Source organism: Microcaecilia unicolor, chromosome 5 (assembly GCF_901765095.1).
Source record: "Microcaecilia unicolor chromosome 5, aMicUni1.1, whole genome shotgun sequence".
In the NCBI taxonomy this organism is placed as follows: Eukaryota; Metazoa; Chordata; class Amphibia; order Gymnophiona; family Siphonopidae; genus Microcaecilia; species Microcaecilia unicolor.
In genome coordinates, this window is record NC_044035.1 from 89,166,520 (window position 1) to 89,190,182 (window position 23,663).

At 40.2% G+C, this 23,663-nt stretch overlaps 1 protein-coding gene across 1 annotated transcript in view; it reads right to left on the reverse strand.

The window, feature by feature from the left end:
- The window catches only part of PCDH15 (protocadherin related 15), a 1,022,916-nt gene that overhangs the window by 79,776 nt on the left and 919,477 nt on the right, over positions 1 to 23,663 (reverse strand). The window contains 1 exon segment of the mRNA XM_030204966.1: positions 18,750 to 18,926. Within this exon segment, the coding sequence (XP_030060826.1) occupies positions 18,750 to 18,926 (177 nt within the window).

Here is a 23,663-nt window from a genome sequence, read left to right on the forward strand (position 1 = left end):
GATCCTTGGAAGTTAAAAATGGCAGAAATACCCTGAGACATGACTTCCCAACAGGCAGAATAATTTATACGCCACTTCAGGATACAAGAGTGCACTTCATGACACAAGGGGGGGGGGGGGGAATTGTGAAAAGCACATTTTTTGGTTGCAATCTCAAGTTCAGATATTAACAATCAATTACTGGTGATAATTGGCAACAATTTGAATTTAAGTGCACATCTTTCTAGTTGGCATTCTATAAAGATGCACACATACATTTTTAAGTGCGGATCTCAAAAGTGGGGTAGCCTTGGGAGGGGCAGGGTCGGGGCATTCCTAGAATTTGGGTGCAGTCTTATAGAATACGGCAGATTCACACCTAATTTAAATGCAAGGATTTATACCAGGTTTCAGTTGGTGTAAATCCTCACTCTCAAAATTGGGTGCAGATACTGGCGTTAAGTGTTATTCTATAAACGGTGCCCAAATTTGAAGGCCATTTATAAAATAGCACTTAGCACTCATTTTTCTTTTAGAACCCAAATTTGGGCACCATTTACTAAATTTAGTCCAATGTGTAAGTTAAGTGGGTATTTACAGATAAGTGTTTAAGCAAAATTTTGATATTTAAGCATATATCTGCACAAATGTACTTGTAATCTTCCATTATTCTAAACATTTACATTTATTTATTTATTTGCTGCATTTGTATCCCACATTTTCCCACCTATTTGCAGGCTCAATGTAGCTTACAGTATGCCGCAATGGCGATCACCATTAACGGAATGAGAAGTTCAGAGTATTGTTACAATTAAGGTACATAAAAATATCAGGGAAATTAGAAGTAAATAAATAAATAATTCATGTCAGGTATATGAGATCAAGAACAAGGTATAATGTTCAATAATAATAATGTGATTAAAGTAACCAAATTAAAAAGTTCAATATTGGTTTGTTCTGGTGTAGTTCTGGAGTCAAGTGTTTATGAAATAATTCTTTTTATAACTCTCTTTGAACAGGTTATATAATCAGCATGTAAATGTTAGCACCTATGTTACAGAATTACCCCTATCTCCCAGAATCTGGGGCCGATTCTGTTCAATATATTTGTGAGTGACCTTGCCGAAGGGTTAGAAGGTAAAGTTTGCCTATTTGCGGATGATACTAAGATCTGTAACAGAGTGGACACCCAGGAGGGAGTGGAAAACATGAAAAAGGATCTGAAGAAGCTAGAAGAATGGTTTAAGGTTTGGCAATTAAAATTCAATGCCAAGAAATGCAAAGTGATGCACTTAAGGAATAGAAATCTACGGGAGATGTATGTGTTAGGTGGCGAGAGTCTGATAGGTACGGACGGGGAGAGGGATCGGGGTGATAGTATCTGAGGATTTGAAGGCGACGAAACAGTCTGACAAGGCGGTAGCTGTATCTAGAAGATTGTTGGGCTGTATAGAGAGAGAGGTATGACCAGCAGAAGAAAGGGAGTGTTGATGCCCCTGTATAAGTCATTGGTGAGGCCCCATCTGGAGTACTGTGTTCAGTTTTGGAGGCCATATCTTGCTAAGGATGTAAAAAGAATCGAAGCGGTGCAAAGAAAAGCTACGAGAATGGTATGGGATTTGTGTTACAAGACGTATGAGAAGAGACTTGCTGACCTGAACATCTATACACTGGAGGAAAGGAGAAACAGGGGTGATATGATACAGACGTTCAAATATTTGAAAGGCATTAATCCGCAAACGAACCTTTTCCGGAGATACGAAGACGGTAGAATGAGAGGACATGAAAAGAAAAATGTCAGGAAGTATTTTTTCACGGAGAGAGTGGTGGATGCTTGGAATGCTCTCCCGCGGGAGATGGTGGAGATGAAAACGGTAACGGAATTCAAACATGCATGGGATAAACATAAAGGAATCCTGTTCAGAAGAAATGGATCCTCAGGAGCTTAGCTGAGATTGAATAACAGAGCCGGTAGTGGGAGGCGGGGCTGGTGGTTGGGAGGCGGGGATAGTGCTGGGCAGACTTATATGGTCTGTGCCAGAGCTGATGGTGGGAGGCGGGTATAGTGCTGGGCAGACTTGTACGGTCTGTGCCCTGAAAAAGACAGGTACAAATCAAGGTAAGGTATATACAAAAAAGTGGCACATTTTTTGGGCAGACTGGATGGACCGTGCAGGTCTTTTTCTGCCATCATCTACTATGTTACTATCCAGCTTATAATCAAAAGTGATCGCCGGCTATCTTCCAACACAAATCGGGAGATGGCCGGCGATTTCTTAAAAGCGGCAAAATCGGTATAATCGAAAGCGGCATTTTAGACAGCATCGCCACTTTCCCGTCGCTTCACCGGCGAAAGTTCAAGGGGGCGTCTCGGTAGATTAGCGAAGGCATGGGCGTGGCTACCAGATGGCCGGCTTTCGCCAATAATGAACAAAAAAAAGCGGTGTTAAGCAGTATTTCGCCAGGTTTACTTGGTCCTTTTACTTTCACAACCAAGCCTCAAAAAGGTGCCCCAACTGACCAGATGACCACTGGAGGGAATGGGGGATGACCTCCCCATACTCCCCCAGTGGTCACCAACCCCTTCCATACTAAAAAAATACAACTAAAAACCTTTTTTGCCAGCCTGAATGCCAGCATCAAATGCCGTACCCACCTCCATGACAGCAGAATGTGTTGTATCCTCCGACAGCCTTTCCCTGGTTGCGATGTGGTTCTCCGGTGAGTGTGACACCTTTTCTGTTAGGTGCCCTGCAGAGTCACATTAGCAATGCATTGTGGTGGGTGTAGGGTACTGGGCTCTACTCCCATGGTGCTTCCCCCCCCCCCCCTGCTAACTGGGTCAGAGTGTGCCCTGTTTTGTTTCCTGTTGTAGTCCATGCAGTAGTGGCCATTTTTGTAAGCCAGTTTTAGTTCCCTTTCCTGTGTTACCCATGTTAGAGAACTTAGTTCTTACCTTGAATGGTGCTGAAAGAGGGCATAGTACACCATTGTGCCAGCTCTGACCTACTGCTAATCTTAGTACCAGGGGACTCTGATCTGCAGTTAACTGTGAGTAAACGTGGTTATTTCAAGAAAGGACTTTTTCAGAGAGATTAGTCTACAGGTGTGAACTGGTGTGCCAAATAGTTATACAGCAGCAATAAGTCCTAGAGGCTGTATGCAGGTCCCTGGAGTCAATTACTTTCAATATACTCAGCTTCAATTATATCGCGGTGGAGACCCAATATCACCAACATAGATCCATGTTTCGCATAGTGCTGTTTCAAGGTAGTCTCCTATGTTTTCAGCAGCGGTTTAATGTTGCATAGCCGGCCATCTTTTTCCATAATACGGATCCAGCCAGCTGTAGCTCCACCGCCAACATAGATCGCCAGCGATCTATTTGGCCGGCGACGTTCGATTATGCCCCTTCACGTTACTATCTATATAGTGTGCCTACCATTCTATGCCAAAATCCAAGTGTATTCTATAACAACACGCGTAACTTAATTGGCTTAGCAAGCCAATCAGCATTAACAGCACTTAACAAGCAATAATGAACATTAATTGGCAATTATTTGAATTTACATGCATAACTTGCTAAGCATATTCTGTAATGCACTGCACCTAAATTCTAATGCGCAAAGGCAGAAATGGGTATGGTTATAGGTGGGGAAATGAGTGTTTTGTGGGCATTCCAAAATTTGCACACGGGAGTTATAGAATATGGCCCAATGTGCCTAAATCTACGCGCCAGGATTTACACCACATTTTCATTCATGTAAAAGGAGGCACATAGTTTTAGGTGCTAGGATATCAATTAATTGTATTCTATATACCATGCCTAAATATAGGCACTCCATATAGAATATACTTGGATGGAATCTGGCCCTATGGGAGGAATTCAATATATGGTACCAAAACAATTGGCGTGAAAAAAACTGTGCTTAGCGCTATTCTATAAACCTTGCCTAAAGTTAGGCATTATTTATGGAATATGCATAGTACTCACCCCCATGACTAAAATTTAGGCACAGCCATTTATGCCAACTGAAATGTGATGAAAATTCCCATGCCTAACTTAGGTACGGATCAGGCATATTCTATAACAGTGCGTGTAAGTATTAGGAATGCCCATGACCTGCATATGCCTCTCGCATGGCAACACCCTCGTTTGAAATCCAACCATTAGAATTTATGTGCACTACTTTACAGAATATGCTTAGAAGTTTGCATGCATAAATTCTAATTAGTGACAATTAGTGCTGATAATTGCTTGTTATTGGCCAATTATCAGCGCCAATTGGCTTGTTGCACATGCAATTTGGCTGCACTGCCAAATTTGCATGTGTAAATTTAGTTGACATATATAGAATTCCACCCCCACCCCCACCTTAAAGGATATGTGTTTGGTCCTGTAAATAAAAAGAATGAAGTGCTTTTTTAAAGCCATCACATATAACTGGAATAAATTGAAATGAAGAATTTTGCCTGTTTAACATCAGTCTGTCACACAATTGCAGTTTCCTACTGTATTAGCATAGTACTTATTAATATATTATTTTTATCCAATATATAGACTGTATTTTACTATCTTGTGACCATTTCTGGTCCCTTAATGATATGGAATATTTTAGAAAAAATATCTTTTATTTTTCTTGTTGTAGAAAAGTGAAAAAAGCTGAATGTAAATTATACAATCCCTTGTTGAACACTAGATGTCACTGCTGTATAGTAACTCAGATATACACAGCAAGTGGTCAAGAACTCAAAATTCTAGAGCTTTTGTCTTATTATTCCTTTGGGTTCCACTGTATGTGCTTTGTGAAAAACTGTCAATACTAAATATTGAAGGCAGTTATGGTTATGTGCTGTTACTGAGAGTCCTAATGCAGTCCATTGCAAAGGAGAAGTATGTATATGATAACAATTGAAATGAAAATCTACCTAATTATTTCACAATGTCTATGGGAACATTTAGGCACACAGAGACTGTATTCAAAAACACTTACTTGGTTAGCAGCAGCACACTCACTGCATCAGTACTCTTAAAAAAAATTCCTGGTGGTTCAACTGATAAATTTGGACACAGCCAACAGTATCCATCCAAAAATGGGTTATGATTAGAGGTGTTTCTGAGCAGTGCCTCTTAGACTTCTAATTGTGACATCATGAGGAATTCAGTAGTGATGAGGCAGCCTGAATCCTCAGTGCTGTTTCCATTTCTCAATAGTGTTTCAGTGTTCCAACTGCTGTCATTATAATTTCAGTGCTGATGAGGGAATCCACCAATAAAGCTATATGTCTGACATCATCAGATGTCAGGCAGGCTTATAGCAGGCAAATGCCCTCTGTGTGAAATTTCTGATTTCCTGCCTTTCCAGAGAAGGGTGGAAGAATCCAGAAAGCTTCAGTTATAGAAAGATTGGAGTGCCCATTAAAATTAGTAGAATTCCAATGCCTATACTATAGACCCTCTGTCCAACAACAATATCTTAGGTTATCCCACCCACCTTTGACCCTTAATCCATAGGGAGACCTTCTTGCCAAGCCCGTTGATTCAGGGGAAAGTAATTAGCCTTGTTATGTCACCCAGACTAGCACAAGTAAGGCAATATATAAAATGATAGTGGTACAAGTACCAGAGCATAATAAGTTGCTGATTTGTGCACTGTAGAGGAATTTGGGGAACCTCTGCAATCCATAAATCGCCAAGAAAGCAAAAGGATGTATATGATCTGCTTTACTATAACAACCTGACGCCCTGTCCATGATCCCTATGCTACAGGTAACATCTAGAGCAGAAGGAAAAAATACTTATCACCCAGTAGGATTTCAAAAGAGTTACAGGGACAAACAACAGGGTCTCTAAAAGTGTAGGTGCTCATGTCTAAAGTTAATTATTTCCAATATACTCAGCTTCGGTTATATCCTCATTATAACTAAACACTCAGAGGCACTTATTATAGGATCATCAGATTAACATACCCACCTGTAAAATGGCTATTGTGAGCCAAGCATTTTGAAGAGAGGCGGTATCGAAATCCTCATCAATCCCAATAATTTGAATTTTTTTGCTTATTTTTTCATTGTAACATTTTTTATATCATTTATCTTAGTCTCTCCAATTCTATCTTTAAGTTCAGAGCTAATACTTAGCTTTTCAGCAACATTAAACTGCTGCTGAAAACATAGGAGACTACCTTGAAACAGCACTATGCGAAACATGGATCTATGTTGGTGATATTGGGTCTCCACCGCGCATCATTTAATTTTGCTGAAAAGCTAAGTATTAACTCTGAACTTAAAGAAAGAATTGGAGAGACTAAGATAAATGATATAAAAATGTTACAATGAAAAAATAAGTAAAAAAATTCAAAGAATTGGGATTGATGAGGATTTTGATACCGCCTCTCTTCAAAATGCTTGGCTCACAATAGCCATTTTAGAGGTTGGTACGTCAATCTGATGATCCTATAATAAGCGCCTCTGAGTGTTTAGTTATAATGAGGATATAATTGAAGCTGAGTATATTGAAAGTAATTGACTATACACTCCATTCACATCTTTAATTAGATGTATGCCTATATATTACTGTACATGTCTAAGGTTAGGCATGCAACTATGGACTTACACTAGTATTATGTAATGGTGGTTATGTGTGTAATTGCCATTGCAGAATTGATGCTTAGCATGTATCATGCCAGGGTCTAACTTTATGTGATATTTTCAGAATCAACTCCTATCCCCCTAGTTCTATAAAAATCACCCAAAATTGTGTGCACAATTAATTGAATAAGAAGCCAATGAGTGCCAATAATTTCCTTTTTAACAAGAAATTAATGGAACTTAATAGATTTAATTGTCATTGACACACGTAAATTTAGGCATGGGATCCACGCCTAACATTTATGTGTGATCGGAAAAAGGGTGTTTGGAAATGGGAGGGGCATGGATGTAACAGGGTTTTCTAAATTAATGTGTATTGTTATAGAATAACAGGGATGCCTAATGTAGGTGTGTACATTCGTCCCACATTTCAGTTGATGTAAATGGCCACACCTAAAGTTAGGTACAATTCTCTGGTGTAAGTTGCTATTCTATAAATTGTGCCTAAGGGCCCTGTTTACTATGCAGCATTATGGGCACATTAGCATCTTTAACGTGCACTAACCATGTACGCGCGTTAACTGTGTGCATGCCTACAATATCCCTATAGGTGCCTACACAGTTACTGCGCGTGCAAATTGTAGGTGTGTAGGCTTATAGGAAAGTGCCTTATCGGTGCTGATTTTTTGGGCACCATATATAGAATCTTGCCCTATATGTACAATATATATTGATTTCTATTTACAAAACATACTGGAACATACCCAATGAAGATGTTTTCTCATATCGACCTGTTGAAGTTATTTAGAAGTATTGAAAGACCCACCACATTAAAGTGGAGAGTATAACATTGGCTGAGCAGAAGAGAAAGGGGAAGGGGTAGGGGTAGGGGATAAATGTAAGATTCATGAGGTGAATGAAATTTGGGGCTTTATTTGGAACCAAATACATTGTCTACAAATTGTATAATCCAAAGATTGTTGTGGGGCTATGCATATGGCAGAAATTCTGATTTGACTAGAGTAATTAGATGGCCCATAAGTTATGAGCTATTAATTGATCTTATTGGAAAAGTTGTGTGTTTTGTCTTTTGAAGCTTCTTTATTCAGAGTGACTTTTGTAGTGGTGCTTTTGGTGCTCATTGTGTTGGAGAGTTAGTAGCTGCTAATAAGGCAGTGATGGAGGAGTCAGGTTTGCTCCTTGATGATGTGCATTTTGGAAAGCATGAGATTTGTTTTCTGATTCATTGATCAAAGACTGATCATTGTGGGAGAGGGTCTTGGATGGTGTTTGTTTGCCGTGTTCGATTAGCAAAAGAATACATTGGAGCCACTTCAGTTGCAGCTAAATATGGGGATCTTCTGCAAGGGTCGCTGGAGATCTAATTGCTTTAAGGGTTGTGTGACAGTAAGTGAGTTAGAAGCGAGTTATTCATTTTATGCTTTGCAGTTTCTATTTCAGATGCATTGCCTGTGGATCATTGTGTTTGGCTATACGGAGATTCTTATAGACAGCGGGCTGAGAAGAGATTAAGAGAGTCAAAATACGGACCTAATTTAGGATTAAGTTCTCTTGGCGTCTTTATTCGATGGCTGGGAATCTGTGGAATGGTATAGATCAACTATTGCCACTGTTTCTGCAAACAAGGCATTTCTCTTCTGAAATAATACTCCTACAATAATAATAATAATCCTACAATCAAAATCAGAATTGACTACTCTCCAGACAAATTCAATTTTTTGGACACCACAGTTTCCATCAGCAGTGGCTATATACAAACATCTATATACAGGAAGACTACAAACAAATGCAGTTACCTCCACAATTTCAGCTTCCACCCTTCACATACAAAAAAATCCATTATACACAGCCAAGCCACAAGATAGCACCGTATCTGCTCTGACGCAGGGGACAGAGATAAACACCCCAAATCCTGACTGAATTCTTCAAACAAAAATGTTATAACCCCAAAATAATCTCCAAGAAGGTTGCCTCCTCCCTTAAAATACCCAGGGAAAACCTACTATAGTGCAAGAAAAATAAATCCACTGACAGAATCTCCCTTATAGTGACATACAACCCAGAGCTAGAAAAATTGAGAAAAATCATAAACGATCTCCAGCCATGACTTCAGGAGGATGAACTACTGAAAGAGATATATATTCTCATTCCCCACCAATGTTGGCCTTCCAACAGCCACCAAACTTGAAACACAAACTAGTGAAAAGCAAGTTCCCATTAGAAACTCAAAAATACATATCCAGCTGCAAACTGTGCCATCACATTTCATAGAAGCCCACAGTTTCCTACTGTATTAGCATAGTACTTATTCACAAAGGAAAAATATTCAACATAAAGGAATCCTTCACATGCTCATCTTCCAATATGGTATATATCATTCAATGTAAAAAATGTGAAGAAGGATGCTATATTGGAGAAACAAGCCAGATGCTAAAGACAAGATTTAATTTACATGGACATCATATGAAAAATGCCAGTGCCAACCAGGATGTTACCTCTGTGGGACACCACTTTACAAAACCAGAACACTGTATCAATGATTTTATTGTGAGAATACTAAAAGGAAAGTTTAGACAATCGAGGAATGTAAGACCTTTGAAATCAGAATGACACCCACCAGAAAGGACATAACAAAGATCTGGTTTTTCTAGCCCATTATAAGCCATAAAATTCTACTGCTTTCTCACCCTCTTATCTACTATGCATCTATCCCTGTCTCTCATCCATCCAGCTCCCATGTTTCACACCTTACCCACCTCCTGTGAAGACTGTCTAAATAAAAAAAGATTGGAGTGCTGTTCTCTCTGGATGCCATTTTGGGCCTGATATTCTTACTGCATTATAAGCTTGATTAGAGTATTAGCTTGTAAGATTTTTTTTTTAATTTGTAATTTTTTGCTTCAAAAGTGCAGTTGTTCATGGATTTTTTTTTTAAGGAGGTACTTCCTGATGAAGCTTTTTCAGAAAGCAAAACTTGGATATGAGTTGGGGTGGAATAAGAAGAGTTGATATATTATACACCATATTTATCAATGCACATTGGTTCCTGAAAGCAGCATGTTGAGCAAACATGCAACAAGATAAGTGATTTTATTACAAGTGATACTATTGTTATTCAATTGAACTAGACTATCACCTCAATACTCTTTGTGACTGTTGCCTTAAACAAATGAGGAAGTGCAATGATAAAGAAAAGTGGCTGTTTATATCAGTTTCACTTGAGCCACACTGGTTTCTGAGCATCTTCACTTCAAATTTTAATATATTAAGTTCATAGTTTTCCTGGGAATTTGAGTTAATAAGCATATTCATTGGGGATATCCTGAAAACCTGAAGGGCTTGGTATGCTTCAAGAACTGGTTTAGAACCACTAAACTATTGTTTTGGCTTCTTTAATAATATCAAAATATAAGAACTGTGAAACTGGGTCAGTGTAAATGTCCATCTTATCAATTATTTTGTTTTCAATACTAACAAGAAGTTGGTATTTGAGGCTTAGCATGCTGAGAGCAGAGAATGAGCTATGATATATACATTTATTTTATCAAATATATTGGATATGACCCTTAACCCGTTTACTCAGAAATGTTAAGTAGTAGTAGTAGTACTCCTTTACATGCATAAAGTATATGCACATATCTTCACTTGCCAAAATAAGACAGGTTATAAGTGGCCATCTGCTGTCAAACCTTGCCAGTTCCTAGCAGTTATAGTTTCAGGAAGCATTAAATCTGTAGAAATATCCTTACTGTTATGTCCAATGGTTATGTGATTGAGTTATGATCCTTAAATTTCTCTTCTTGAGCTTGGTTACATTATTTACCTTCATAGTGCCATTTAGCTATAAAAGTCTCACATTAAATGCATGAAGACTTTTCTTTTGAGTGTTTTAAAGTTGCCACTTTGTGTTATCCATTAACCCTTGCTCAGAAACTGTTTTGCAAATTTACATTTCTTTTTCTTAAAAAAAAATCTAGGAATAAAAAAAAATTAACTGTGTTGATTGTAGACAAATGCCATTTTTTTTATTTTAAAGAGACATTTACCCCATGACTCAACTTATGTAATTCATTGTCCATAATCTATTATACTAACATCCATTTCTTTAATCAATGTGCTATGCATACACTCTGAAAAAGTACACAGATCCAAGTGCATACATTCAGAATATGTTCTATTATAATTTTGCACATTTAAAAAAAATTTAATGTTCAATTCCAGATTTTGCATCATATATGGGGAAGTAATCTAGGTTTCTGGATACTAATTTGAGCATACACAGTATTTAGGTCCCTGTTTACAAAGCCATGTTAGCGACTGCCGATGCAGTAATGCCGACACAGCCCGTACACTTTGAAGGGGCTGTGTCAGCAGTGCCGTGCAGCTTTGTAAACAGGAAGGCTAGTTTAAATATATAATAGAAGAAAAGTGAGGCATTTGTTTTACTTATAGCAGTAATGTTTTGTTGATTGCTTTAGATCAAAATTTGATAAAAAAAAAAAAATAGAATGGGCTAGCTCCCTAATTTAATTAAATAACAAGCTAATTAGCACCAATAACTGACTTTTTAACAAGCAATTATTGACACTGGTTAAATCTGATTGAACTTTACACACATAAATTTAGGTGCACGATCTATGCCTAACATTTACGTGCAATCTGAAAAAAGAGGTGTGAAAATGGGAGGGTCAAAGGTGGAACGGGGAATTCCTAAAATCAATGCATGTTACTACAGAATAACAGGGATATGCGCTTAATGTAGGCACATAGATTTGCACCATGTTTCAGTTGGTGCAAATGGCTGTGCCTAAATTTAGGTGCGATTCCCGGGCGTAAGTGCTATTTTATGCACCGCATTTAATTTTAAATGTGGTTCATAGAATAGCGTTTTTTTTTTGGCACCAGTTTTTTGGTTCCTGAAAGCAGCATGTAGAATCTAGCCCTGTATGTTTGAAAAAGTAGGGATACTTGTGATTAATAATTGTGATTGACAAACCATGGTAGACCAAAATAGATGTATAATATTTAACAATTTACTTTTTAGCAACATAAAGCTCTATTTACTAAAATATGTTATACGTGATACAGTAGGTATTTTTAACACATACTGTTACAATGTGTTTAACATGATTCACAAAGGCTATACAACTAATAATATATAGCATATTATGGGAGTCTGTTTTCTAAAGTGTGCTAAGTTTTTTCACTTACTGTGATCTAACAGCAAAAATTATTATGTGGTAAGTGCATGGCAGGAATGACTAGGTACAGTTGAGGGGGATTCAAGAGAGGCGAAGGGTAGGAGGTCTTCTAAACTTGGGGGAGTGACCCTTCAGGTTCAGGGTAACATAGGTGGTTGCATTGGGTAAAATATTGGGGGGGGGGGGCACTTGAGGGGACTATTTCTATAAGGTACTGTCTCTTTAAGAAATAGCCTGGAGGAATTGGATTGCTTGGTAACTCAACACTCTCAAATAGTAAAATAATCCCAGCTACAGTTATTTTACCATAATGTTAGGGTCATAATGCAACTTTCAGTGTGCACCCAGTGTTTACCCAAGTCATATAATAGAATTTACATAGTAATGTGCTGCTTTACATGCATTTGCATGTTTTGTATCTCATTACTAAGTAACTTGTGGTGACTCAAATATCATCATGTTAGAGCCCTTTATGTCTTTGTGGGAGGAATTTGTACTTACCTTTCTGAGTGGAAAGAAAGAGGTTTATAACATTTAAATTAGCTGACTAAAGAATTGACACTGTCTAAATTTGAGAGTGTGGTGTTTTAATAGGTGAGAAGGAAGCTTCTGGAGGGACAACGGCCTAGGATGAAGGTGGGAGACTGTCACTAGAGAGGGCAACATGACATGCAGACAGAACTTCCTCTTTAGGACAGTGATTCCCTGAATGTTGCAAGCTCCAGAACAGATAATCATTACCCAGGTAGAGGTGTGAACCTGGGAACAGATGCAGAGGTGCCCACTAGCTTCAACCTGTACCTTACAAACAGCTACCATTGGTGATAAAAGAAGAAGTCAAAGAAATATTGAAAGCTTTATCGAAAAACAAAGGATCAGGAATCAAAGGCATTCTTGCTGAGCTATTACAGCAATCAAATATAGTTCTTATAAGACTTACAATGCTCTACCAGTTAATTTGAAAGACAATATCATGGCTGGCTGAATGGGAATGATCTGTGTTCATACCAATACTAAAGAAAGGAGATTGACTGATTGTGGAAATTACCTAATTCCAACAGTGGCCAATTCAGGTCACAAGTACCTGACAATATACTAAAAGAGTAAAACAGATATTAAGCTGCTTATCCTAGAAAACAAAATAGTACATTTTCACAAGTCCATCTTAATAATAGCTTATGGACTTTTCTGTTACCAAATTATCCAACCCTTTTTAAACTTTGCTAAACTAACTGCTTCTACCACATTCTCTGTCAATAGATCCCAGAGTTTAATTATATGTTGAGTGAAGTGTAAATTGTGGAAATCTCTGAGCCACATAGGTAGGCTACAATACCTAATAGTTCCTATACACAACCTTTACATTGATCAAGGAAAAACAAAATGGTTTAAAATTAGAAAAGGTGTATGACAAGCCTGCATACTTTCCCTTTACCTATTCAATCTATATGCAGAAAAATCATTACAGAAGAAGAACTGTATGAAGAAAGTCAAGGTGTGAAAATTGGTAGAGGGCTCATCAACAACCTTTCCAGTGCTGAAGATATTATATTACTAGCTGGAAGTGAAGACAATCTGAAACATCTGATTATCAAGATCAAGGAACAATTTTAAATGAGACTGCACCTTAACATAAAGAAGACAAAGATCCCGACAAATGGTAAAATCAATAATTTCATCCTTGATGGGAAAAGTACATAAATAGTATACAAACTCAACCTGATAGGATCACTAATCAATAATCAAACAACAAGTAATGAAGAAATCTATTTTGGCAGAACAGTTATGAAGGATCTAGGAAAGATCTTCAAGTACAGAAACTGATCTCTGCATATAAAAATCCAACTTGTCCAAATCATGGAATTATCAATAATGTCATATGGATGTGAAAGATGGACAGTGAAGAAGCATGAGGGGAATAAAATTAATGCCTTTGAATCATGGTGATGGAGAACAATACCGTGGCTTGTCCAAAGAACAAATTGATTGGTACTGGAGGAGTCTAAGTTTTCTTTGGAAACTCAAATGACAAGGCATCAACTTTCTTACTTCAGACACATCATGCAAAAAGAAAAATCCTTAGAGGAAGACGTCATGCTTGCAAGGTTGAAGTTCAATGCAAAATAGACCACAATGTGATGGATTGATACAGAAACAGCTACAGATTCCATTCTACCAACAATTATCCACCTGACTGAAGACCAAAAACAGTTCAGAGCAACTAACTGGAGGGTCACCATAAGTTGACCACTTGAGGGTACGTGGAGGGGCATAATTGAATGGGGTGCCCAAGTTTTCCTGAGGACTTCCTCGCAGGATGTCCCGGTGAAGGGGCGGGGAAACCCATATTATCAAAACAAGATGGGCGGCCATCTTTCATTTCGATAATACGGTCAGGGACACCCAAATCTCAACATTTAGGTCGACCTTAGAGACAATTGACCTTAGAGATGGTCGAACCCGTTTTCGGAGATAATGGAAACTGAGGATGCCCATCTCAGAAATGACCAAATCCAAGCCTTTGGTCATGGGAGGAGCCAGCATTCATAGTGCACTGGTCCCCCTGACATGCCAGGACACCAATCGGGCACCCTAGGGGGCACTGCAGTGGATTTCAGAAATTGGTCCCAGGTGCATAGCTCCCTTACCTTGGGTGCTGAGCCCCCCAAAACCCACTCCCCACAACTGTACAACACTACCATAGCCCTAAGGGGTGAAGGGGGCACCTACATGTGGGTACAGTGGGTTTCTGATGGGTTTTGAAGGGCTCACATTTACCACCACACAGTGCCTTAGTGAGGGCGGCTGACACCCGGGACGGTTCGCTGCTGCGCACCCCCCCCCCCCCCCTGGGGCAGCATGGTGCACCCCCCTCGGCACACACACGCACGCACCCCCCGGACCGTGCACCCCCCCCCCCCGAGCGCATTCTTACCAAAGGGGACGGGCGGGAGGGCCGCTCCGCCCTGAGTGCACGTCGCTGGGAGCTGAGCCGACACCCCCCAGCGGCATGCACCCGGGGTGGACTGCCCCACCACCCCCCTTCCTACGCCACTACCACCACAAGTGTAACAGGTGGGGGGGATGGGCCTGGGTCTGCCTGCCTGAAGTTCACTGCACCCACTAAAACTGCTCCAGGGACCTGCATACTGCTGTCAGGGAGCTGGGTATGACATTTGAGGCTGGCAAAGAGGCTGGCAAAAATATTTTTAAAGTTTGTTTGAGGGTGGGAGGGGGTTAGTGACCACTGGGGGAGTAAGGGGAGGTCATCCCCGATTCCCTTCGGTGGTCATCTGGTCATTTCAGGCACCTTTTTGAGGCTTGGTCGCAAGAAAAAATGGACCAAGTAAAGTCAGCCAAGTGCTCATCAGGGACGCCCTTCTTTTTTCCATTATCGGCCGAGGACGCTCATGTGTTAAGCATGCCCTGGCCCGACCTTCGCTATGCTTCCGACATGCCCCCAGGAACTTTGGCCATCCCCGTGACGGAAAGCAGTTGAGGATGCCCAAAATTGGCTTTCGATTATGCCAATTTGGGCGACCCTGGGAGGACGCCCATCTCCCGATTTGTGTCAAAAAATGGGCGCCCTTCTCTTTCGAAAATAAGCCTGTTAGTCTTCCTTTTTTTAAATCAAATGCTACAGCTGAAGTTTTTCTAGTACCCTCCTTTCCAAGATAGGAAGAAGTGCAAAAGTGATATTGTAAGACTCAAAAGTGAAGGGGAGGAATATGAAGAAGCTGAATTGTTTAACAAATATTTCTGCTCTGTATTCACAGCTGAAGGGCCAGGAGCAGGACCACAGAAGACAAATATAAATAAGAGTGGAGAGGACATAAATTTATTCTAATATACTTTGCATGATGATTTTCAGAGCTATTTTCATAAATAGTTATTGTCTCATATGAATCAGTTGAATGAAAATTACGTTTGCAAGCATTATTTCACAATGCATGTACATTTAACTGTACTCAGAGAAGAGGCAGAGCTCCCAAGAGTGTGCTGGAGATAAAGAGAGGAAAATAATGCTCATATAGTTTGTATTGTGAAATCTATACACACTGACCTCAATATTCAGTGATGGGACCATCCTGTGGTTTAAATGTATAGATAATTTTGGCTGAAAATGTAGAGATACCGGCTACATAATATTTGGCTGGATATCATTTTGGAAGGAAGGGGACTAGGAGGCATTTTTGAGGTGGGGATAAATGTAATGTGGATAATGCTAAGGTTCTGTTCTATCTGGACAACTTTAAGTAGGACAGTATAAATATCTATTCTAACAGATAACTAATCCATTTGCGTTCAGGACTGCATTTTCTGAAATTCAGTTAAAATTGACCAAATAAATTATCTGGCGAAGTTTACACATATTTTATTTATTTTATTATTAGGATTTATTTACCGCCTTTTTGGAAGAATTCACTCAAGGCAGTGTACAGTAAGAATAATAAGAAAAAGTGTCAATAGCACTAATGGATTTGACCATGTTATGTTTCAAAGTTAAGTTTCAGGTTTCAAGTTTATTAGGGCCCCTTTACCAAGCTGTGGCATAAGGGGGCCTGTGCTGGCATCGGTGCGTGTTTTGATGCACGTCGAACCCCCCTTTTACAGCAGCGGCTAAAAGGTAGGTATTTCTTTTTTTTAGGAAATGGCCATGCCTTGTGTATTCATTGTGTAGTTCCTTATAAGTAGGTACATTGAAGTGTTGAAGATGTGCAGGTCTAAGGGCTCATGTGGGAAGATGGGGTACTAGATAGTGCGCTAGATATGGGAGTTCATCTGAGGTACGTATTTTAAATGCAAGCAACAGGACTTCATATGAAATACGGTACATGATAGGTAACCAAATTGCATTAGGGTATAGAGTATATAGGGTCAGTCCATTGCATCATTTGAGGATCTGGTTTTGATTCCATCGGGTTCGATACTTCCTGAGCCAGCTGAAGATTAAAAAAAAAACACAAAATCTGTGCAGGCAGCATGCACAGACTCTGGAGGGGCGAAAATTCCAGTCATTGTGAAATAATGATGCTTAGGGCTTGTACTACTACTACTACTACTTAACATTTCTAGAGCGCTACTAGGGTTACGCAGCGCTGTACAATTTAACAAAGAGAGACAGTCCCTGCTCAAAGAGCTTACAATCTAATAGACAAGTGAACGGTCGGTCCGATAGGGGCAGTCAAATTGGGGCAGTCTGGATTCACTGAACGGTAAGGGTTAGGTGCCGAACGCAGCATTGAAGAGGTGGGCTTTAAGCAAAGACTTGAAGACGGGCAGGGAGGGGGCTTGGCGTAAGGGTTCAGGAAGGTTGTTCCAAGCATAGGGTGAGGCGAGGCAGAATGAGCGGAGCCTGGAGTTGGCGGTGGTGGAGAAGGGTACTGAGAGGAGGGATTTATCCTGTGAACAGAGGTTACGGGCGGGAACGTAAGGGGAGATGAGGGTAGAGAGGTAGTGAGGGGCAGCAGACTGAGTGCATTTGTAGGTAAGAAGGAGAAGCTTGAATTGAATGCGGTATCTGATCGGAAGCCAGTGAAGTGACCTGAGGAGAGGGGTGATATGAGTATATCGGTTCTGGCGGAATATGAGACGTGCAGCAGAGTTCTGAACAGACTGAAGGGGGGATAGATGGCTAAGTGGGAGGCCGGTGAGGAGTAAGTTGCAGTAGTCCAGGCGAGAAGTAATGAGAGTGTGGACGAGAGTTCGGGTGGTGTGTTCAGAGAGGAAAGGGCGAATTTTGCTGATGTTAAAGAGGAAGAAGCGACAGGTCTTGGCTATCTGCTGGATATGCGCAGAGAAGGAGAGAGAGGAGTCAAAGATGACTCCGAGGTTGCGGGCAGATGAGATGGGGAGGATGAGGGTGTTATCAACTGAGATAGAAAGTGGAGGAAGAGGAGAAGTGGGTTTTGGTGGAAAGACGATAAGCTCGGTCTTGGACATGTTCAGTTTCAGGTGGCGGTTGGACATCCAGGCAGCAATGTCGGATAAGCAGGCCGATACCTTTGCCTGGGTCTCCGCGGTGATGTCTGGTGTGGAGAGATACAGTTGGGTGTCATCAGCATAGAGATGATACTGGAAACCATGAGATGAGATCAGGGAGCCCAGGGAAGAGGTGTAGATTGAGAAGAGAAGGGGTCCAAGGACCGATCCCTGGGGAACACCAACAGATAAGGGGATGGGGGTGGAGGAAGATCCATGAGAGTGAACTTTGAAGGTGCGGTGGGAGAGATAGGAGGAGAACCAGGAGAGGACAGAGCCCTGGAACCCAAATGAGGACAGTGTGGCAAGAAGTAAGTCATGATTGACAGTGTCAAAAGCGGCGGATAGATCCAGGAGGATGAGGATGGAGTAGTGGCCTCTGGATTTGGCAAGGAACAGGTCATTACAGACTTTAGAAAGTGCTGTTTCTGTCGAGTGAAGAGGGCGAAAACCGGATTGAACGGATCAAGGATGGCATGAGAGGAGAGAAAATCAAGGCAGCGGCTGTGGACTGCGCGCTCAAGTGTCTTGGAGAGGAAGGGTAGGAGGGAGATGGGGCGGTAGTTGGAGGGACAGGTAGGGTCTAGTGATGGTTTTTTGAGGAGTGGCGTGACTACAGCATGCTTGAAGGTGTCGGGGACAGTTGCAGTGGAGAGAGAGAGGTTGAGGATATGACAGATGGAGGGGGTGATAGTAGGAGAGATGGTGTTAAGTAAGTTGTACTCAAGGTATACATTAATAAAACTCTAGAAGGACCTCTGATTTGTGGCCCCAAGCAGATGAAGCCTATCACCATGATGACTGGGATGAGCTGGGGAATAATTGACTGATTAGTTTTAAATAAAGTCCCATGGTGTTAGAACTCAACAAAAGCTGGTTCCAGTTGAACTGAAACCCCAAAATCTCCCATCCCTTTCCCTGTCAACAATAAATAAATAGATTGATACATCAGCTGCAGATAAACTAGATCCATACTTGAATAATTCATTCCTTGATATAGCTCTGTTTGTTTGAGGGTCAATTGCATAGATCATGAGGTCACTTTTGGTGTAATCCTCTTCTGAAAATCCATCTCCAAACCTTCGGGCACCGATGGACTCCACCACAACTGTCCCACCGGGAATCTGGTCCTGGACATAGCGTTCTAAAATTCTGCAAATGAAATAGAGCAATAATTGAGTTTTTTTTAAATGTTTAAGTTATCCACACCAAAGGATCCTAAAAGGTCAAAATAAAAAATATTCAATTTTGTCCACAAAATGCTACTATGAAATTAATAATATAAACATCTATATAAATAAAATCCCCCCTCAGACGTTCTGAAGCTCACTCCATCTGTCCTGAACTCCTGTCCTCCTGGTAGGCTAGGCTATTCGGACTACTCACCCTCAGTCTCAGCCACGCTCATCTGGGCCATAGACCACGCCCCATCTGCACATAAAAAGCACACTCAACGTTCTAAAGCACACTCTGAGGCTTCAACAGTTCGTATGTTCGAAGCTCTGTAACCATTTTTAAGCACACTACATCTCTGCCCCGCCCTGACCTATCAGAGAAGGGAGGAGTGTCACAGCTGCACCGCTCTGACCTATCAAAGGGTACTGAAACAGGAAAAGGGAGGAGCGTCACACCGAATGACGGACCTATCAGAGGGAAGTCAAATAGAAGAAGGGAGGAGTGTCAGAGGCCAAGGGGACGGCCGTATCTACGTCTCATAGGTTTCCTTGCTTTCTTTTCAGTGTATTGCAGCTGCAGCCACTTAGGTAAGTCTAGCAAGCCTGTCAGCTACTGAATACAGAAAGCAAAAGATAGCATGTGGGAACTTGCTCCATTTTGTTCTCTGGAATGCAGTGATTATTATACAAATGGTCTTGCTTTCATTATTTTGGTAGGGGCTGCCTTCATGACTGTCCACAATCCCCCCAGTCCTGACACCTGACAGGGGGGACAGGGAAGGACACTCACTGTCTCATATACGCACTCGCACACACTCATTCTCACATACACACAAGCTCTCTCACAGACACACTCACACCCACTCTCTGTCACACACACACACTTGCACATTCTCACTCTCACACAGTCACTCTCACAGACACTCTCTCAAATATACACACTCCGCGCAAAACCTTGCTAGCGCCCGTTTCATTTCAGCCAGAAACGGGCCTTTTTTACTAGTTGTTTTATAATTCAATACATCATGTAGAGATATTTCACTGTTTGAAGAACTTAGTTCCAAAACCTGTTATGTACAAAAAGGTGTTCTCTGGATAAATGCAAGTTATTATTTTCAAGAATTCTAGCTGACATACTATAATAAATCAAAAAGGAGTAGGGATTGAGGGCAGCCTTGGCATGTACCCCTACAAGACCTGAATGGATTCATCAGTCTATTATTTATATATGGTCTAGCAGAAGCGTTGTTATAGAGTGACTTTATCATATGACAAACTTTAGCGTTGAACCCAAACTTTTCTAATACCCTGTATATGTATTGCCATTCGACCCTGTCGAAGGCCTTTTTAGCATCGAGGGATACCAAGAATGCCGGTTCAGATATTTGTTTTGATAGTTGCATCAGTTGGAGACAGAGCCTTACATTATTAGATGAACTCCAGTTACTGATAAACCTGGTTTGATGTGGTTGGATTAGTTTAGAAATATATTAGATAGTCTATTAGCCAGTATCTGAGTATACACTTTGCCATCAATGTTTATAAGTGACAGAGTTCTATAATTTGAGGTAAGGAATGGATTTGACCTGGTTTAGGTAGTATAATGAATATATATGTCCCATCAATGGGGAAATTCTATATTACCTGTTGATGAGACATATATATTCAAAATAGAGCTTTGTGTTTGATCTATAGAAATATTTATAAATATTCATTTGCCATCAGCATCACCATATTTTCCATGAACCTTAATATTTGTATTTTTTAATGAGAATAGTCACCCCTCTTTTTTTTTTTTTTTTTTTTACTTATTCTTGGTATATTAAAAAAAGAACCCTTTAACCCATCCACCTTTAAGCTTTTCAAATTCACAGCCATTCAAATGTTTCTTGTAAAAGACATATATCAGAGTTCATTTTTTTAAAAGATAATTTAATACCTTCTTCTGTGTAATGGGATGATTCAATCCATTTGCATTTAAAGAGAATATTTTTATAGCAGTCATTAAGATTATTTATGTTATGTACTAATCCAGGTGTCTGTGATGTAAATGCATTTGACATCATTGATGGAAAAAAACATTGTGTATCATTTTGAGTGTAACGTATTAGCAACAAGGTCCCCAAAAGAAAACCTAATGTATGCAAACCCATAATCTTTCTCCAACTTTATCAGTGGTGAGTACAGCAAACATGGCACAATGGAGCTTTCTCTAAGCTCAATCCCTTATTTACATCTATGAATATAGTATTTTCCAGCAAATAGAGAACATAATAAGATATACAACTTCTAGCAAACGAGAAGAACTCAGTATGCAATAAAATCCCTGTAAGATAAATCTAACCTAAAAAATGTGTTATTACTGAAACAACATAGAATTATACAGTAACAGAGATACTTTATACCTTAGATGATTCATCTTAGGTAATGTCTCATGTATTCTTTAAGACGATCAGGGTCCTTGAAATTCTTTGTATTATTAAGGTGCGTCACCCGCATAACCGCGGGATAAAGAAGTCCATATTACACACCCATTTGTTTTCATTGGGGATGCATGGCATGGAATTGTTTGTGCATTTTGGAGTAGCTTTAGCAAAGTCTTGTGTAATAGTAATGTTAGATCCATTCCTTGACAAGGTTTTAATAGATTTTGAAATAATTTCGATGACTTGTGTGTACTGGAGTACTTAGAAAATAATTGGTCTGGGCCCAGTCATATTTTCAGGCCTGCGAGAGGGAATCCGGTGTACCCCTTCTATTCTGAAAGGTAGAGAGAAAGAAATCTGAAGCAGTTTCAATATAAGATCCTGTATGAACCACACGGATTCTGACCCTTGATGCTTTCTGTAAGACCCAAAATCTTGAGGTTGTTTTTTCAGCTTTGGTTATTAGCCTCTTTCAGATCTTTTTATATCTGCAATTTTTTATCATGGTTAGAGCGCCATTTGAAAGCCTCATTTTCAAGTTTAGAGATGCAGTTTTCAGCTTGTGAGTTGCAATCCAAGCATGGCAGACGGTCGACGACGGAGGGCAGGTGGGACTGTGGCGCCAGCCCCCCTTAGAGGCCCGGGCCTGGGGAATTTTGTCCCCCCTGCTCCCCCCCTCTCAGCGGCTATGGTTTGCAGTTCTGTTTCATGCTCAGTATACCAGATTGAAAAAACTGAAACTATAAATTATGTCTCAAGGATCAGAGAGAAAGAGAGAGGGGAACAAACATTTCCTTGGAGAAAGTGAAACAAGTATTGAGGATGATTCTTAAAAAATTCCTCACAAAATGTGTCATTCTGTCCTGGGGCATTCTCTTATTTCTTCACAGGCCACTTTAGAATACCTCTGTTTCAATAATTACATAAATCTCTTTTTTTCCCTCCTTTGAAAAGTAGGCTGAAATTTGTCTTGGTGAAATCAGTATAAGTAAAAATTTAATTTTAGAAGGTTCAGATTCTATATGTGTGTGTGCCCCACATCAAATTTTCTAGACCTGAGGGGAGACGGCATGATGGGGTACATTTTTTGGGAGCCACACATGCAGAGACCCTAACCCTATAAACACACAGTTTGTGGTTACGAAAGCATACATAACCATTTGAGAGCTGTCCCAAAGTGAGGTGACCGCTTTGAAATTCTTATCTAACAGAGACAGAAGGGGAGGGGGAGCTAAAGAGGAAAAGTTAGTAACATTAAGGGGCTCTTTTACTAAGGCAAGGTAGGCCTAATTTGGGCCTACCGTGTGCCAAAAATACAACTACCGTGGGACGTGCTGAAGCATCCTCTGGTAGTGTTTCATTTAGCGCACACTAATCTTGGGCTAGAAAATAATTTTTATTTTTCAGCGTGAGAGGTGTGCCTTTAGGTGAAGAGTTAGGTTTGCCTGTGCTAATCAGGTAAGGGCTGCCACAGAAATAGACACGCAAGAATGGGGAAATTGACTTATAGCCATTTAAAAAACCCACAAATGTGGCTATTTTACTGGCACACTACAGGTGGCCAGTGCGCGTGGAAAACCCATAAGCTGACAACAGCACCGGCCACCTTCTAGCATACCTTAGCAAAAGGACCCCTAATAGAAGAACTATTCTCTTTCCCCCCTGTATACTAAGCCACACTAGAGGCTACCATACAGCAATGCCGACACAACCCATTCAAAGTGAATGGGCTGTGTCGGCATTAGCGCATGGTGACTGCTTGTGCGGCTTAGTAAACAGGGGGCTTTATTTGCTAAGTGCAATGTGCAGCTGGCCTTCCTCTAAGACACAAAGAAGAGACAGCACCCCCATATATATGGTAATTCTATGAAAATATGTTTAGTTCATAATCATTTGTGTTTATTATAGAAACAACAAATTAATACTATCATTTTTTGAGAACTTATTTGCACAGAATTAGCAAAAACTCCCTACTGCTGTATTCTCACTACTAGTTGGGGAAAATAGCTTCAGGTAGGCATTCACTTTACCATTACAAGTTTTAGCTGGAATATCTTATCTAACTGTGTGCTTGTTGTTTCTTATGTTTACAATTCATTTGTAAGCTATATCAAGATCTTAAATATTTCAAACTCATTAGTAATTCTGTCATGATTCCTGATTCGATTTGTATTAAGACTACAAGTGTGGTTTCTTAAATGTAACTGACACTCTAGGTCCTTAAGTTCTATAAGACTTTTTGGAATTTCAGTTCAGCCTTTCTGTTCTTATTGATTAGGTTTTTGACA